Raw genomic sequence first — 19,265 nt, forward strand, 5'->3', positions numbered from 1 at the left:
ATAGTAAAGAGCGTGTGACGGCACTATTGTGTGCTAATGAGGACAGTTCCGAGAGGCTGCCCGTGCTCGTTGCTGGAAAGTTTGCAAAGCCACGGTGCTTTAAGAACTTGAAGACACTGCCGTGCAGCTACAACTTCAACAAAAAGGCGTGGATAACGTCTTCGCTCTTCAGCAATTATTTGCAGCAGCTGGATAACAAAAACGGTGCTAAGGCGAGGAAAATATTGATTTTCGTAGACAACGCACCATGCCACCCACCCGATACATCCAGCCTGAGGAACATAAAGGTTGTTTTTTTCCACCCAACTGCACAAGCCGGCTGCAGCCGCTGGATGCTGACATCATTAAGTGCGTCAAGCAAGGGTACCGGAAGCGGTTAGTACAGCGTCGGCTGGCAGCTATGGAGCACAGCGAGTTGGAAAAGAAGATCACTGTACTCGACGCCATTCATTGCATTGCCAGTTCATGGAACGCAGTGTCGTGAAGCACAATCGCTAACTCGTTCAAGCACTGTGGCTTTAAGCGAGAGACTGCCTCCTCTGCTGGGGACGCAACAACCTCAATGCCGCTCGAGGCCGATGCAGGCTTCGCCGCCGAGGATTTCGAGGGTTTAAACCTCACCACGACCGTTACTGAGTACGTGGAGGCCGACGACAACATTGCAATCTGCAGCGAGGTGTCACTGGACAATGCCACCAAGGAGGCTTTGCCTAGTGCTGACACTGCTGTGACATCGGACGAGGACAACGACGATGCCACAGATGCCGTGCTTGTGCTTACTACGTTTGCCAAGGTGCTATGGCACATAGACCGCATCCAGAACTTCATCTGTTCACGCGACGCCGCAGAGGACCTCCTTTTAGACGTTGCCCAACTCAAGTGAAAGCTCTAAGTTCACGGATCAAACAACGTTCAAAAGAAACTTACCGACTTTTTTTAAAGTTTGCACCGGCTCGCGGGAACCGCGGCAGTGGGCAGTGGACTGCCGTAAAGGTTAGTTTGAATAAAGCATGATTGGTACCTGTACTGCAGCATTAATTCTTATCGCATTTACTTTTTTGGTAATTTGGGTTTCCAAGCCCTGCAGAATGTGTCAGCAGTTTACCAACTCCAATAATAAACGCGTGAGGAGACAGCTTACATGATGCCACACCGACTTGGCAAGGCCACTCTTTGCATACGTGGCAGATTACCACTGAGAAGCAGGGTGCATGGCTGTGTATGCGCTCAGCCATGCTTAAAGCCATGTGCAGCCAGAGCCAGAACGCGTGCAAACTTACCCCTCCACCCGTCCGCCCATCAGCTCCTCGCGCGCGCTTGATCGCGTCACCAAGAGCTCGCTCCCCTCCCCATTTTCCGTTACGGGAAGGCGGCACTCGTGAAGCCACCGTCTTTATTGTCCCACCCTCGCACACTTTCACTCACACCTTAAGGACAAAGTGCGCTGGGTGAGCGGGTTTTTTCGCACTTGAACTTTAGACGAAACATGATGCGGCTCCACTTCCGCTTGTTGCGCCAAGCGCGATTTGAGAGGTGCATCTGCAAGCAGCCCCTTGTAATTCAATAATTTGACCATCTGCGAACGAACGTGGAAGTTTCCATTTATTGCCTGGGCATTCCTTTGCAGCGGAAGCGAAATTTTGTTATATTGAAATACCATCGTCGAGACGACGCTTTATTCCAAGAAGGAAAAATGGTGCCGAAGCAAAAACGAACACGAGCCGACGATTGCTGATGACTTTGTACAGATGAAGTCCGCATAAATGTTTACACTAATTTCCCCCATGGACTGAAGCGGCCAGCCTGGCCGCACATTAGACAGTGGAACGGAGATGAAAGGGCTTCAGGCAGGAAACGTGCACAATCTCTGTTCCGCGGCAGCGTCGGTTAGTTGGGGCATCAACAGGTGTAACGCGATAGTTCACCAGCAAGGTCTGCTCTACGACTTTGTAGGGGCCAATATATTGAGACTCAAGCTTCTCACATAAACCGGGTGTTCGTGCAGGTGTCCATAGGAGCACATCGTCACCAGGGCAGTGACGATGTGCTGCACAAGTCATGTGCAAACGGTACGTAGGCCAAGTCATGGGGTACGCTGTGCTTGAATTATTTTACTACATACTAAAGGGGTTGATATACCCCTATAACAACAGCGACTTCCTTGGCAGAGCTTAGAGGTAGTGAATGCGCTGACCACACATCTATAAAAAATGCCTATTTTCGGCCTGTGTTAGGTACATCTTCAAGCATTCACCGTAGCTCACAAAGTCGGACTATGGTATGTAACCGATACATTTTAAAGTGCAATTTTTTTTTAATTAGGCCCAAAATTGCCTGCACGGTGCAACTGGATTCGGTTGTGAGAAGCCACAAGTTTTAATCCTTTAGTGTTTTTCCTAGTGTAACCAGTGGAGTGTCCGTTGTGTGGCCAAGTGTATTGAGAGAAAAAGGGGACTAGATATTATAGATAGAAGCCGACTGCGCCTGGTTTCCAGGCTGTTTGCATCTGTGTGGACCAGATGGCACATGGGATGCCTGGCAGTATTAAGAACGAGAGCTGCCAACAGGTCTGTTTCACACCAAATTTCGATATTGCTATCCCCTCTGGGTGCAGTACTAGACACCTGTTCTTAGAGGAGGCTTTCAGGAACTGAAACCGAAGTAAACATGAATTATCACAGTGTGTTTTTTACACACAAAAAAGCAAATAACCAACGTCGCTGTTGAACAACAACAGAACCTTCTGCAACATTTTCACACAACGATGCTACTCAATGGACGCGACTACCACCACACAGTCGCTTGCAGGTAACACAGGAGGTGCACAGGCACTATACACGCACCAAGCTCGTGCCACCGCACAACATAGTCATCACAATTTCAGCCAACTAAAATGTTTACAGCTTACTAGAATGTGTAGAAACTGTTTGTAAACACATGTACGAAAGTTTTTTTAAACTGCTTATTCCTTTACCCTTTGAGGGTCAATGACATAAATATACGGCGGCGCGAACAAATCCGAAAATGGTCGATGCCGTATATTTACGGCGCCGTCTGTACGTTTTAAAAGCCCGCCCATTTCCTAACTTTTTTCTTTTCTGTCATGTGCTGCCACTCTGTGGGAATACGGGGAATTTTTTTTGTGCGCCTCCCTCTCTCGATTTTCGTTGCATGGTTTGTTTTAGCACTAGTTCGCTCCCGCGCGTCTATATAGCACCGCCTGCGCGTTGGCGCGCACGTGGGCATGTGGCGGTTCGGGTTTCATTCTCGCGGGCGGTTTCGGCTTCTTGCGTTTGCAAAACTTGCAAACGAAGATTAGAGGAAGTTTGTCACACGTTTTGCTTTTTTTGATGGCCACACAACCACACAGTTTTCTTGAGTGCATGCCCCTACGTAGTTCGATTACGCTATGGATGTACATATTAGATATTAGTGTAAGAGCAGGAACATTTGAGTCCTGCGAAATATTCTCGTGTGCGCATTTTCAGGGCCTTGAACTATGCGTATAAAAATGCATCAAATTTTTAATTCTTATAAGTTTATTTCCTTTTTTATTGTTGTTATTCATGAATGAAGAGTACATATATACCAACGCAAAATATTTTTTTCTCACTTTACGGTCACCCTAGAAAAATTGCGGTGAATTTTTTTCGAAATAAGTCCCTAAGAAGAATTGAAATCTGCAATAAAAGAAATCGACCCTGGGCAGTCGCATATGTCGAAAAAAATCAACCCTCAAAGTTAACAACAGATCATAGACTGCAAACTGTCTTTTTTTAAAGAAAAAAACATGTTTCTTGAGCCTGGAAACTTTTAACAGTGAGGTGACGGACGCACGGCTGCGTACCCCTTCTTTTTTTTCGCTCCATGCAGCCAAGCCAGCAAACTATCGGTGTTGTGCTGCCGCTTCTATTTCTGCCCCATGAAGTTCACCGTGAAAGTTCGCTCCATGTAGCTCGACCTCAACACAGATGCACTGCAGCAAAACTAATTTTTAACTAAGCTTACGGCAACCGGCCAACATTGTGCTGCCCATAATAGAGCCTTGCCCATTTTTCTTGCAAAAGAATTGAGTGCGCTTTAGATTTCTGCTTTGTTTAGGAGCTTTAAAAGGAAGCTGAAACATTTTTCGAAAAAACTGAGCTTTCAACTAATTATCGTTTTTCAACCCTGATGAAAATTGTTCAACAGGCCACAAGTCACCAGAAGACATTTTAATTTAGCAAAAATTATCAGCAGTGCCTGCTGGAAACACCGTGGGTCATCTAACAGGCTCTCATAACGAAGACAATCATGACGTCATCATGGGTATCGGCGAGGCACATGATTTGAATAGAGTGGCTCACGTGACCACTGTATTGCCGTCATCCTCGCGCCCGATCTTTCACCGTTACACTTGGCGTGTGAAGGGGGCAAAGCTTCGCCAAAAATTTAAATGGCGGTTGTGACGTGGCTATGTGCACAATTGAGAAAATAATCTCAGGAGTTGAGTTATACTATGGCAGCCTTCCAAACTACTGTAAATCTCACAATTCTAAAGCCTGCTCAACTTCCATTTTATGTCATTTCTAAGTTAGTTTCCTGCTTTGGAAACATAGAAAGTAGGTGCACATTTGATTCGAGAGCATGTTAGAATTTTGAAAATACTGCCCAATTAATCAGAGCTGGGTTTTGGCATTTTCTCTGTATCTTGTTTAATTTTACTCACCAGGTAATTAATCAATTTTGTCACTTCTGTCAAGGTCAAATTATTGGAAGTTGACTGTATAAATAATCGTGGGCCTAAGCTCTCTGATCTAATCAGTCACTAGAATGACATTTTCTTTAAAAACTTCATTGAAGGCATTTCAGCAGCTGCCCAACAAAATTTTCACATACATCCTTAACAAGTCCTACACCAGTTGTGCCTTACAGCTCGAGGTGCAACCCACCTGACTAGTAGACGTGGAAGAGACGACGAGCGCTCCCTGCCACCACTGGACCTTTTGAGCTGACGTGATCGCATGCCACTTGTGCCAACAGCACCTTCATCCTGCAAGTTTAGGTAGCAAATGGGTGGGATTATTCCAGTCATGGAGAAAGGCTTTTGAGCTGCAAATGAGTATTAAACATTGCTGCAAGGAATATTCAATGAAGGACAAGATCAAACCACGGAAGAAGACATAACAAGAGGAACCAGGACTGCTTTGCATGCAACTCCTTCTGAAACAGTTCTTTTAAAATGAGGCACGGGGTGGTATTACAGTATTTTACAAAAAGCCAAATACAACCTTTGTCTGTAAAGTTCCGAGACTGAGTCCATTAAAACAAACGCATTTAACATAGAAATTATTTGTGCAGCACCCCCTCGAAATAGTCTCCCTTGCAGTCTACACACAGCTTTCAATGCTTCTTGAGGTCTTGGAAACAGTTGGAAAACGGTTCTTTTGGCAGGGCTGTCAGCTCCTTTGTTGTGCTGCCTTGAATGGCCTCCACGCTCCCCATCCAGCTACCTTTTAGGGTTCTCTTCACACGAGGAAACAGGAAAAAATTGCATGGGAAGAAATCAGACGAGTATGGCGCATGGGGAAGTACATTCAGGGGAAGCATTCAGCTTTAGTTGCCCCAAGTTCTCAAACAAAATATGGTGGCATGTTGTCTTACTAATGTCGAGAGCACCTGATAGCATGCTGACTGTAATTGTGCGGTCTTGCTGTATGATCTCCCTGATCCGAGCCACAATGTTTTCATTCCGTGAGGTTGCAGGGCGCTCCTGCCTTATGTCATCTTCCACCGACGTTCTCTCCGCAACGAACCTCTTGTGCCACTCGAAAGCTCGTGCCCGCGATAATGTCTCGTTGCCTTAAGCGTCACAAAGGAGCTTATACGTCTGTGTGGCTGTCTTGCCAAGCTTCACACAGAATTTTATGTTTACACACAGTTCAAGGTTGACGTCCATCTCTCCACATTCACTCACAGTAGGATGCACAGACGACTAGTGACAATGTATTTTTCTAGATGTAGCGCCATCTAGTGGCTGCCACAGCAATTAACATAAATAGCTCAGGTTAGCCCGAAAAGATGGCACTACACATATGCTAAATCAGTCTGGAAACATTACAGACAAATGTTGTAGTTTAGTCTCTGGCTTACAGTGTGCTACTGCCTCATTAGAATACAGTCATTAAAGGGACACTAAAAACAAACATTCAGTTTGCACAGTGAAACATGGGTATGTCGAACTGAAGGGGATCACGAAATCGCTTGATATGTTGACAATTCAAAATATCACATATGCTAGTTTGCCTGAAACTATGCATATCTCGGACAATCTCCAAGAGCGTGAAATGTAGGAATTTAACGATCCCATGCCTGTAGCCACTCAGTCAAAAAAGTGGCACTAATTTCATGTGGGGCACCTGTGTCTGACTGGGAGGCCTGTTGTGTTCATGAAGCAGTGTAGCAATCCCCTTTCCGATAAAAAAATGGCTGCAGATAGTATGCTTCACTGCACAGCAGTTATTTTCTTTGCAATCAATAGGCTTCGCCACGTTCCATGGCTATGATGTGGAGAAGATTACAAAAGAAAATTTGGCATTATGGAGCACAAATAAGACGCCTGCTGCACGAACCCTCCATATTTTGACGCACATACTTTGCTCATTTTTCTTCCATGGCATGTACTGCCTTTTATATTCAATGCCTTGACAGCATCTTCCAAAACAGTGCCATTTTGTTAACATGAATTTTCCTAGACACAAGAAGTGATGGTAGTTTCATTGAAAGAAGTGCACTTGTGGGGGCGCAGCACTCTATATATTGAATGTGGTGATGAATGGGAGTTCAAAATATGTGTAGTACCTGCTATACTTTGTATGCGATTTCCAAGGGGTTGTTACAACAGTTTGATAAAGACAATAATTCAATATAGCCGGGTTCGAGATATCCCCCCCCCCCCCATGTTCAACAGTACCAATAAAGTGTCCTTTCAAAACTACAATTTTGTTAATATCGCGGTAATAGGCTGGTTAGTAGAAGAGAAAATGAAGCCCAATGTTCAATTTTTTTAATTTCGTGGTGAAACTCCTGCATTGGTACATCTGTGACGTTGCTGATTTTAAACTATTTTCTCATATTTGGGCCTTTGTAGCACAGTAAATGTTCTTGAAACCTGCAAAGTTTGGTTGCTGACTCTTTTAGAATGCATTATAGTGCCCATTTATCGTTAAAGCCTACTTGGCCCAAACAGATGTCGTCAAATCCATGATGCTGCACCAAGTTGTTGCAAAAGTTCATGATAGCCTAGCCACCAGTCTCTAATTTTTGCATCTTTCCTGGCTTGCAAAGCCTCCTCTCATGGTAAGAATGGCTTTTTTGGTATTGTAGAAAGGTAACCTGCCAATACAGCTAAAATAATCTTTTTCTTTAGTATCCCTTTAAAGGGGCACTGAAACACTTTTTATTGAAGTAGAGAAATGCATTTGAAGGTGGACTTGCCTATTTCAGAAATACATTGCAGCAAAAAATATTTCAATGTGTGCAACAGGAGCGGAGTTATTGCCTATCAAAGATCGGCTGCGATCCCCTTCATGATGCTCCTGTTCCTTCAATGCCTTGCACTGCAGAGGCTAAAGCGGAGCAGGGCGCGCCCACAACCCTCTGCATACTAAACATCGCCATGGCATGCAGTTCAAATTTGATTTTGTACGCTCAACTAGCCACCACTACTTTCTGATTTTGGTGCCTAAGATGCGCCAAATGCATCTCTCCTCAGTGAGCTGCAGTGCGCTCAGCGAGCGAGCTCGTCGCAGCACCCTGCAATGGCCGTGGTATTTACGCTACATAGCAGAGCACAGTTACATGCAACTGTAGTGTGTATGAGCAGCGTTTGCTTTGTGTATGACAGGGCTAGAGTGCACGCTTGCGTTCAATTGTTCAAGTCTGGCTGTGCTAAGTGGTGCAGAATAACTTTGTCCAGCACAAGCTTGACCAATGGATTGTTAGTAGCCACATCTAATTTGCACATTTTGTAGCATTGTCAATAGCTCACTATGAAGCAATGTCTGCCAATGCGTCTAGTCAGGAGCGGCCAAAAGTGAGGCACTGACAAGCGTATGTGTGGTCTGACCTTAAGTTGAGTGTTCAAAAGTAATCAAAGTCGGCGAGACCCAACAGCTATGACACCGATAGGGTGGCCAAAGTTTAATTTCTACACAGGCGGCATCAACCAAGCATGAGCAGACGATAGTCGGCTTCTTCCCGAAGTACATAGTTCTTATAGAAATCCAAAAGCATATTTTCACTTACTTCAGCCTGTTTATTAAACTGTGGTGCGTGGAACACTCTCCCAGACAATGGTTGCGCGAACCTCCAAAAGTGCGGTATTTCTAATGCATTAAATGGAACTGAAGATAACTTTCTGTGGTCGGTAGACAGTGAAAAGGAAGTGTCACCAGACACCGATAGCTACTAGCCTCTAAAATTCAGCTGTGTGCATGTCTCTGTGCCTTTGTATGTTCCATAATACAATCGACTCTCGTTACAACAGACCCTGATAATCAGAAAAAAAAATTTACGTTTTATCCTAAGTCCGTAGTATCCAAAACTCCTCGCTTCCGAAAATTTGGTCGCGATGTGTAACAATGTTATTGCAAAGAATGAGTGCCGAACGTCCAAAGTAAAAAACAAACCAAGAAAGTAGCAGTTTCACCCAATAAGGCAAAGCATTGATTGCGATAGCAAATTACTAGACAGCTATGCGAAGTAAGGATAGTAGTTTTATCAGCCGTATGAAGTTGTAAACATTTGCATACTAACTAAACTAACAAGCACGGTGCCACACATGCACGGGTAAACATGAACACATCTCACTTGATGACCATGGAAAGTTGCTGTCAAAACTTTGGAGTGAGGAAGTGCGGCAGCACTAGCGAGCGAATTGATCGTCACGCTGTCTCTCCCTTCAATGCGAATGTAGAAAGCACAGTGCATATGAAACTACTGGCCCTGGGCACACTTTATACACATCGCAGATTGTTTTGAAGATAAGGCCCATGTGGGCACACACTTTGCCCATATCGCAGATTGCTTTCAAAATACGGCGCCTGCGCAGGCGTGCACTTTGTCACCTCACAGATCGCTTTCAAGATACGGCGGCCACGCCGTAAGCAGCAGCCGCTCAAGTAGAATCCCCTTCTCCCTCGCTCAGCCAACTCGATCAAGAGCACCATGCACAGACTCTGACCGGTGCATGGTTCGACTTGCTGAACACCATTTTTGTTTTCAATGGAGCCTCCTTGTTGCCCCACCAAGTGGCGCTACTGCAAATTCCCGCTCAGCATCATTGTTTCTGGTGGTTCAATAGAGTGGCTACAGCAGTTCCGGTCTCAGCTTAGTAAGCCATGTCAACACAATCCAGCAGCTGATTTGTTTGTTTCTTCGTGCACGACGCAGTGAGTAGGCTGCGTTTTTCGTTTGTGCGACTGGTGTCGGAGTGACAGCATGGTGATGTTTGCTTTGTGTGCTGTGTCGAGGTTGCAGTGATCCAACGTGGCATACGGAAACATCGCGTCAAGTGTCTAATGGCGCCGCCAGTGCCTGCGCGGACTTCGCTGGGGAATGCCGGCAAACAGGTGCCGAAAGGCCTAGGATTTGTCACCTTCCGACGTGCTCCCTACTGACGCCGAAAACGTTCTGCCAAGACTTGTGCAGTGGTTGCATTGCAATTCCGGACACCATCATTCGTCTTTATGCTGATGATTGCGTCCTCTATCATAATATTAACACACCAATGGATCATGATTTACTTAATGACTCCTTTGCAAAATTTTGTAGGTGGTGCAAGGAATGGCAAATGAACATTAATTTCTCTAAAACTGTTTCCATGTCCTTCTCCAGACGCCCATCTCCATCACTTTTCACGTACACTTTCCATGGTCAAGATTTAAAAAGAGTAACCGAATTTAAATACCTTGGTCTTCATTTCTCCCATGACATGTCATGGTCGAAGCACATTGACATCATATGTAACAAAGCTTTTAGACGTCTCGGTTACCTCTATCGTTCATTGCGTAAGGCTCCAAAGGATACCAAACTGATGACGTATAAAACACTTATCCGCCCCATTCTTGATTATGGCTGCATCATATGGAATCCTCATAAGAAATCCGATATTAAAAAGTTAGAATCAGTCTAAAAGAAATCAGTGCGCTTCATTTTTCGCAACTATAGCTGAGATTTTTCCCCTTCTTCCCATTATACAGCTACAGGTCTTACAGTTCTTTCATCTCGCTGCCGCTTAGAATGCATGAAATTTTTACACACGCTGATTCATTCTGAGCGCCTCGACACACTACATAATTATTTGAACTTTAGTCCACCTTCTATCACTAGGAGTTCTCATAATCTCAACCTTATCCCTTTCTTTTGCCGAACGGAGATGTTCAAGCACAGCTTCTTTCCACTGGCCATTGAACTCTGGAATTCACTGCCTGGAAGTATCCGCTCTTTACCTATGCAAGAATTTTTGAAAGCAACTACATATACTTGATATTCATATTTTTTTGTGCCTGTATCTCGTTTTCTTGCTTTCCTTTTTTTTCACTACCCACTCCTGCAATAGCCTCACCGAGGCTGCAGTATGTATAAATAAATAAATAAATCTCATTTGACAGTTTCACAGGTGCTGACACTGCTGTACTGACATGCACAGAACTCGACGATGGCAAGATCATTCGTCAGGTTTCTGCTGCACCACCGGGCGATCACTCCTAGTCGGAAGATGACGCACCATGTGCTATGCTGCCGTCGCATGCGGAGCGTGTACAAGCAGTGACTGTGCTTTCAGCCGCCTATAGTGACCGTACGACCCTCTTGGAGATTCAGGCTTATCTTATTGCGCATAAACGGAATAGCATGCAACGGCGCATTCACGATTTCTTCAAGCCTACTGCCGAACCCGAATAAGTGCGTAGAAATAAAGTATATATATATATATTTTTTTAATCTGCATTTTCGGACACCTGTTTATTCGGACATTTCCGCAGTCCCCGTGAGGTCCGAATAAACAGTCGGGGACTGTACAGTTCTCTTTCTTCAGTGCAAAGTAAAACAAAAAACATGCGGACATTCGGTTTGTGTGCTTTATTATTTCTCTAAACTTCAATTCGTCAATTCAAGCAACAGATTGCACAGATAACAGATGTTGTCTTGAATAATTCTCGAAGTCACGTGTCACCACGAGCGACGTCACACTGCGGACACGATTACGTAGGCGCAGGAACCCGACTACGTCACCGTCCCTCTCTGGACAAATTCGCCGTGAGTGAAGAGCGAAACGGCGTTCGAATTGAAATTTCAGACCTTTCTGCGGCGTAATTGTTATCGCGCAATGGCCAGACTTGGTGAGGGGTCCTTCAAGAGAGAATATTTTGCCAAGGGCAATTGGTTAAGGCCGGCTTATCACCACATTCTAGCCCACATTTCTGGCTTTCATCCAATGAGAGTGCCTTGGAGCAACATCAGATCTTGTCGTGTTCTTGACCATGAGATGTTTTGCTTGCACTCTTGCTGAGGCGGCCAACCCCTCCATGAGCTGAGGGACACTTAACCTATATATATATATGCCTAGTGTCCTACATGTAGCACACTTCTTCCATTGGCAGTAACTGCTCACATTTCTTATAGAAAAGCTTGCTGTTCTCAGCCTGTATTCATAAGGTCATAACTCTTCTATGTGCAAACTTTGGCAAGTGTGTACCTGGACATTCCTGCGTAATGACAGCTGCAACATAGTGGATTTTGGAGCTTTGTGAAGGGTGCCACCTCATGGCAGAAAAAGTTACCAAAATTGATTTAAATATAATTGGTTGTCACCGAGAATGTGAAATGTGATTACCTGTTCAGATAGGACAAAATGAATATATATGGCAGAATATCTAAGCTCTGCATTCAAAACATCGCCACTTACAATGTTTGAAACAGCACCATCCTCTACGTAGAATACTAGGCAGACGGGTTGTGGTTTTTGAGTGCCTATACTAATGGGTGTGCTGGACATCCTATCAAAGAGACTAATGTAATCACGAATTCATGTATTTTGTTCTTTTTTATTGGGAGGGAAGACTTTCCTTGATCAAGCTTTCAAAGGTTCAAGATAATTTTCAACCAGACTGACACTCGTGATGAGGTGCCCTCAGCAGTCTCCATCATTGCGCCTGAAAATTGCACTACAGTAGTATTTGACCAGGAAAGCAGCTATGAATATGCCATGGGCATGAACTAACTATTCACTGGGCAGCACTTTTGTGGCTGAAGCAGTAGGCAAAGCTTCGTAATATAGTCAAGATGACCTTATCACTGAGACACCAGTAAAATGTCAAAAGATATGCAAGAACTGAGCGCAAGCGTGATCTGAACACTTTTTCCAAACATCTAGTCCTGCGGCACACCAATGGCACGACAGCAAAAAAGAAGGCAACACGCTCAGTAACCCACTTTGCCTTGCGATACAGATCGTGGCACTTGTTCTCGGAGCTAGTACGGCAGCGTGCAACAGCTTTCCAGAGGTGGTACGAGGCGATGATATCCTTTGGACTAGCTGGCCTCTTCCTGGCCCCCTATCGTCGGCACCATATCACCACTGCTTGATCGAGAAAACAACGCCGCCTTTCGTCATAACATCAGTGCTGGATTATCATCGAGTGACGTCGGTTCTCGTGACCACTTTGCAGCCTTTAAATCTACCTTCTGCACTGATTCATGGTAGTGGGCACGGCAGCAGCAAAGGCAGCAACATGCTCAGTAACCCGCTTTGCCTTGTGATACAGGTTAATAGGTACCTTCCTGCTCTGTGTTATTGTGATAACCATATCTTCCTGCTGCTGCCTCGCCCACTATGTCTCAAGCTTCTTATTGCTTGTGTCGCACCCATCACTATTGATCTGTTGGCTTGCGGTGATGTTGAAGCTAATCCTGGTCCTCTTATGGAGAAATAAATGCTATCCGAGTTGCCTGCTGGCCAAAAGACAATGAAAGCAACTATTGACGATGTACAGGATAATCAAAGAGACATCATAGAAAAATTCGGCATGCTAACAATACGTGTTGATGCCACTGAGTGTCACATGAATAAATTTAGCCTGCTGCCTAAGCAAGTAAAAGAAACGGAGGAGGTGATGACTAAAATGCAATCCAAATTAGCATCCCACGAGGACAAAGTAGATGATTTTGAAAATGGTAGCCATAGAAATAATCATTTTCGGCTTGAAAGAGCCAAACAAGAAACTCCTCAGATGCTCCACGAAAGTATCAAAGAGATTCTAGAAAATAAATTGTGCAGATCCCACACACTGTGGGAATCGATGTAAGCGGAGCTTTCTGTACTGGATGCTTTGATTGACAATAATTAGCGGTGACGTTGATGGCTAAAGCTTTGTTTTTTCAACATTTAGGCTAACACAAGAGTGGTGAGTAGATGTTGCGTGCACCACTGCTGTTTGTCTGCGCAGTACACAGAACACACAGGGAGAGGTGTTTGCTTGAAGCGTTGTAGTGCGCCTAATTTTATAAGCTCTGAGAAGGTTGAGCGTTGTCATTTCCTCACATGGCACATCGCATTGTGGCAGAAGTATTAAACTTGAATTGGATTAAGGGGCTGTATGTGCCAAAACCACATTCGGATTATGAGGCAAAACGTAGTGATGGACTCCGGATTAATTTTGACACCTTGATGTTCTTTAACATGTCGTAAAATCTAAGTGCAAGTGCGTTTTCTATTTCACCCGTCGAAATGCGGCTGCTGCGTTTGGGATCAAATCCACGACCTCTAGCAATACCATGGCTGCAAAGCTGATGCGGTGGGCACAGAAATGTTGATTTGACGGTCAAACGCTTCCGTAGTGTCTCCTGGACCCTGCGGTGTGCTTCATGTGATGTGGCTCTGCTTCTGCACACCCTGCATAAGTTGCCCACTTGACATATTTGCATGGCGTTTATTTTTCAAAAATAGCAGCAACGTACTGTACCGTACCTTGAATTTAAGCTTATCCTGTTTCCCCGCAACCGCTGTTGTATAGTAGTCGGGTTTCCTTGCCTTCTCAGATCACCTCCCCTTCTCTCTTACATGGGAACTGCCTCTTCTCCTCCCTCTCCTTCTCCTCTTCCCTCTACAGTTCTATCTGGGTCTTCTCTGGTCTCGCACGTTAGTAGAAAGGTAAGCGCTGCAGTTTCTGCAATGCTTCTGAGGGGAGTCACGGATAATTACAGCTCTGTCAAGCAGCTAATGTGGCGACTGACAGGAAGCTCTAGGGGAATGTGCACATTCGACGCGGTGGGGTGAAAATGAGTTTCTGAGTTTCTCCCATCGCATTTCCTCTCTTACTCGCACCTGCCATTTACATACATGCTGTGAACCACCCCCCGACGCGGTGTGTGTGACAGCAGCAGCCACAGAAGCCCACAGCAGCAGCACCAGCAGCGGGAAAGTCGAAGGAAGAGGCAAAAAAAAAAAGCTTTGCTTTAAAATTAAGTACAACAACAACCTGACTGCTTTTGAAAGATGTCACAGGCTTGGCCAGGTAACTGAAAACAAAACCAGACCCGTTATCCTTAAGTTCATTGATTATCGTGAGAATATGTCTGTCTTGATAGTTTTTTACAAGTTAAAGGGCTCATATCCTCATATTACTGTCCTAACAGAAACTTGGTTGCATGATGACAGCAAATTTGTTCCGCGGGGCTGCCACGTGTACAGGAATGACCGTGCTAGTAGAGCTGGTGGAGTGGCGATTCTTTTTAGACAATCATCACAAATATTAAAAATTCCAGACATACTTAACGTTGAAGGTATATTTTGCAAAGCTTATTACAGAAAGACCAGGTATGTCAACGGGGCTATTTATTGGACACCCACCATTTCCACTGATGTTCTTGGTGAATCAAATAACTATCTTGATGCACATGTAAAGCCTGGAGATCAGATTATTTTTCCCAGGGATTTTAATTTGCCACATATTAATTGGCCATCTTTCTCTTTGAAACAGCCTAACGACAAAATCGGTGAAAAAATGACCGATATCTCATTTTCTTTTGACTTATTGCAAATTGTCAATGAATTCATCAGAATTCAGGAAAACTCTTGTTCAATACTAGATGTTTCTTTTATAAGTGGGGCAGTTGCTGCTCAAGCTAGCTGTGATGTCCTCCCCGAAACATCTTATCATCAGGCTGTGATACTAACCATTTCTGATGTTGTTTATCGAGATGGGTTTGCAGGCGACGGTCAGGAAAGGGCGTGACACTCCTCCACTCCGCAACGCACAAAGGCGCTACGGCAGGGTTTGTCGACTCTCCGACACGGCGCAGAGAAGGCTCCAGAGTCAGATCGCCAACAAACACGCGTTTATTCACCCAAGATACAGCACAGTGCGACAGTCACAGGTGCTTACAGGGCAAAGGCTCACCGCAAGACCGATCAAGTATGTGCGCCCCCTGCGCCAGGGCTAACTGGTAAGCAGTCCACCAAGCGCAAGAAGGAGGAGTTATGGGAGCAAAGGTCCCATGTAGTGAACTCACTGTGGGCCTGTGAGCATCTGCCGCAGTGATAAAGTGCTCAGCGGAAGAGAGTTCGGGTGGAGAGGGTGCCCAGGGGCCACCACTCGAGAGGCCAATCAGGGCACATCCCGGTGAAACCTGCTTGTGCGGCAGTTCGACCCCAGGAGGGAGAGAAGCACGGTTTGCCCGGGAAATTAGCTCCAGCGCGCTAGCCGCGCCCGGCAGGTTGCCGATACGGCGGCGGTTCCCGGAGATCGAGCTCAGCACAATATGCGTGCCGGGGGACGAGGCACGGGAAGGCACCTGGATCCCCATGTTTTAAATAAAAATTTCAAAAGGGTCCCCTTCTCTAACTTTTCACATGCAGATGATACTTCAATATTAAACTTGCTTTCGTTTCATAGTTTTAAGGACCTCATAAATGAGTGCATTGAACGATTTGTTCCATGGATTGTAAAGAAATCAAAAGGAAAGAACCCCTGGATTTCTCGAGACATTACAGTTTGCAAAGACGACTAAACTGGTTAAAAAATAAAGAATGCAATTCTAATGATGTAGGTGCCTTCCAGCAGTGAATAACTGAACTTTCTTCTGAAGTCAAGAGAAATGTATGAACTGACAAGGAACGCTATTTCTGAGAGAAGCTTCCCAACTTCATATTGTCGTCCTCTGAGAGGTCCTGGAGTCTGAGTTCCCCACCTGTTATGTTTTTGAATTTAACAGTGTAGAAACTAGCGACTGTTTTTTTATTTCTAATGCTTTCAATGCTCACTTTAAATCTGTATTCACTAAGGATAACAGAGTCCTCGAGCATTTTGATGTGTCATGTCCACTTTTATCTGACATTACAATTAGTAAGTATGGGGATCTTAAATTACTTCTGCAACTTGATGTAAAAAAATCTCCTGGGCCAGATGGAATACCGAATGAGTTCCTAAAACGTTATGCAGAGTGGGTTTCAAAGTGTCTGACTAAATTTTTGAGTGAGAGCAGAGTTCCAGATGACTGGGTAACTGTCAGAGTCAAGCCCTCTTGTAAGAGTGGAAGCACACTGTGTTACTAATCATCGCCCAATTTCCTTAATTTCAACTTCATGTAAAATTCTTGAACATATAATACATAAGCCTATTTCGGAATCCTTAGATAAGTGTAATATTTTGTCACGTTCTCAACATGGATTCAGGAAAGGGTTTTCTACTTGCACTCAGTAACTACCATACATGATTTTGCTTGGGCTATCAATTCCAGAAAACAGATTGATGCAATTTTTATGGATTTTGCTAAAGCTTCTGACAAAGTCTCCCACAATAAACTACTCTTTAAATTAGATATAATGCTTAAAAACTCTCAGCTTGTAAAATGGATTTCAGCTTATCTTGCAAATTGAAAATGGTATGTTTCTTTTATTGATCAGTGCTCTCACACAGTACCAGTTGACTCTGGTGTCCCTCAGGGCTCTGTCGTCGGGCTCCTTTTGTTTCTTTTATGTATAAATGATATAATACAAGACACACATTTAAAAGTTAAGTTACATGCAGATGACTGCATCCTTTACTCGGAAATCGAAAGCCAGCAAGATCAAATTCATTTGAATGAGGCACTTCAATTGGTTATTCATTGGTGTGATAAATGGAAAATGTCTGTTAATTTTGAAGATACAGTTTTCATGAAAATTTCACATAAACGTAATCCTCTTCATTTCACATGTTCAGCTTATAACGTCTTTCTTTTGTAAGTGGAGCACTACAAGTATCTTGGTTTTTGGATTCCACATGACCTTAGCTGGACGAAACAAATAAATGCTGTAATTAGCTCATATAACTACAAACTCATTTATTTAAGACGAGCTCTGAAACTTTCTACTCTCGCTGTTCACCTTATTGTCTTTAAGGCAATGGTTCAACCAACTTCAGATTACACATCTATAATTTAATACCCATACACTCAGAAACAAGTTAACCAAATTGAAAAAATACGAGAGTGTGGCAAGATTTATTTATGATAGCTTTGGACAAACTTCGATCACATCTTTATTAATAAATGCCAACCTACCAATGCTAATGCAAAGAAATCGTGTTTTGAGATTGAAACTTTTGTTTCATTTAGTTAAAGGTGATTATAAGGTAGACACATCGCAGATACTTTCTTTTTCTACAGGATATGCCACAAGGCAGAGACACATCTTGACCACAACTTCCCTTCCCACTCAAAATAACACTTTTAAGTATTAGTTTTTTTCCTAGGATAATAACTGAATTAAACAAACTTACTAATGAAGTCATTTCACAACCATCCTTAAACCAGCAGTGACTTGTCTCGCATGTCACGCCAGGCTTATTATATGCTCTTGTGCTTGGTTCCGGTACAATATTGTGTTTACATTGCTAAATTATGTACTTCCCTTCAGTGTATTTCTTTTATTGTTACAACTGTTCACCAATTTGCGAAACCCCCAACAAATGTATCTCTACTCCGCCAAAACCCCAAGTCAGGGTTACAGTATTTACAAATAAATTCATGAAGAAGCAACTATGACTGGAATGTGTACTGTAAAACTTTGTTAAACCATACCTACTTAAACAGTAGTTTCGTTTTAAAAGTAGTAAAGACAAATCCCCAACTCAGAGGCCATTGAACATAATGCATTTTGTATCCACATAAACCATACCAGCTTATTGCGTACATATTGGTTAACACATAGTGTTTTCATTTTTCGTCGCGAGATCACGGCAGCATGTCGGCCCGGCAGAACAACGAGCCTCAAAGAGTGGAACAGCCTCCAAGTACAAACACAGAGGGTGCTTGGAAGAGTGAAGCCACATCAACATCATTTCGGTACTGCGCTAGAGTTTGAGAGCATTGTTGCCCCTGTTGTGGCATCATGCAAGCTAGGACAATAACTGGGTGCTCAGCATAGAAGAAAAATTGGACATCGGTTGTGCTATCGAACATGGCATGAAGAAGGAGGTGCTGGCACGCAAGACGTAACGGCTACCGTTGACTACGGTGTGTGGCATTTGGAATGTGAAGAAGTTGCTCAGCAATGCTGTTGCAACCACGAAAATACGTTGGCTACGAAGTTCGACTTTTCAAGGTTCGACTTTTTGCCACTGTTGCTTCTGTTATTGTCGTAGTGTTGCCTAACAACAGTAATGAGGACGACACTGAAAGAGAAAGTACGGGCGATTCAGGCCCGACAGTGGCAGATGCTGCACGTTACGTCAGCCTCATGCAGGTGTTTACTGAGAAGATCGGGGTGGCGGAAAAGATGGCTCGTAGCTTAAGTAAGGTTGAGGCTGCAATCGTCGCTGCTAGCTTGCCGCAGAATCAAACAAAAATAACATACTTTTGTCGCGCGGTGTGGATAAATACTGTATGTTTTCTGCCCTTTTATCACACTCTCTCATAGTTCCTATTTTGACAGGTAAGTGGGCAATCCCACACTTTCGGTTAAGCAGTACTACCGTTTAGTATGTACTTTTTCCAAACTCCGGCCAACTACGGTTTAAAGAGGTGTCACTGTAAATTTAAAAATGATTTCGTAAATGAACTACCCCCCTTTTTTCTATATACCACAAACCAGCACAGCAACATAATTGATGCTTATACAATACATGAGATAGGATGAAGAGCTTTCAGGCGGTCTCTCTTCTGTGCATCTTTCCTGGACTCGTACAGTATTAGTGATACTTTGTTGAAGTAATTTTCAAATTATCACTGCAAGTCTTTTGAAT

At 44.0% G+C, this 19,265-nt stretch overlaps 1 protein-coding gene across 10 annotated transcripts in view; it reads right to left on the reverse strand.

Moving 5' to 3' along the window:
* The window catches only part of LIMK1 (LIM domain kinase 1), a 133,584-nt gene that overhangs the window by 81,633 nt on the left and 32,686 nt on the right, over window positions 1-19,265 (reverse strand). For all 10 annotated transcript variants that reach the window (XM_075684139.1, XM_075684138.1, XM_075684137.1 and 7 more), the window contains one exon: window positions 4,932-5,032. In XM_075684139.1, coding sequence (XP_075540254.1) covers window positions 4,932-5,032 — 101 coding nt within the window. The remainder of the gene's footprint in view (window positions 1-4,931; window positions 5,033-19,265) is intronic.

The sequence above is a fragment of the Dermacentor variabilis genome, chromosome 3 (genome assembly GCF_050947875.1).
Source record: "Dermacentor variabilis isolate Ectoservices chromosome 3, ASM5094787v1, whole genome shotgun sequence".
Lineage (NCBI taxonomy): Eukaryota > Metazoa > Arthropoda > Arachnida > Ixodida > Ixodidae > Dermacentor > Dermacentor variabilis.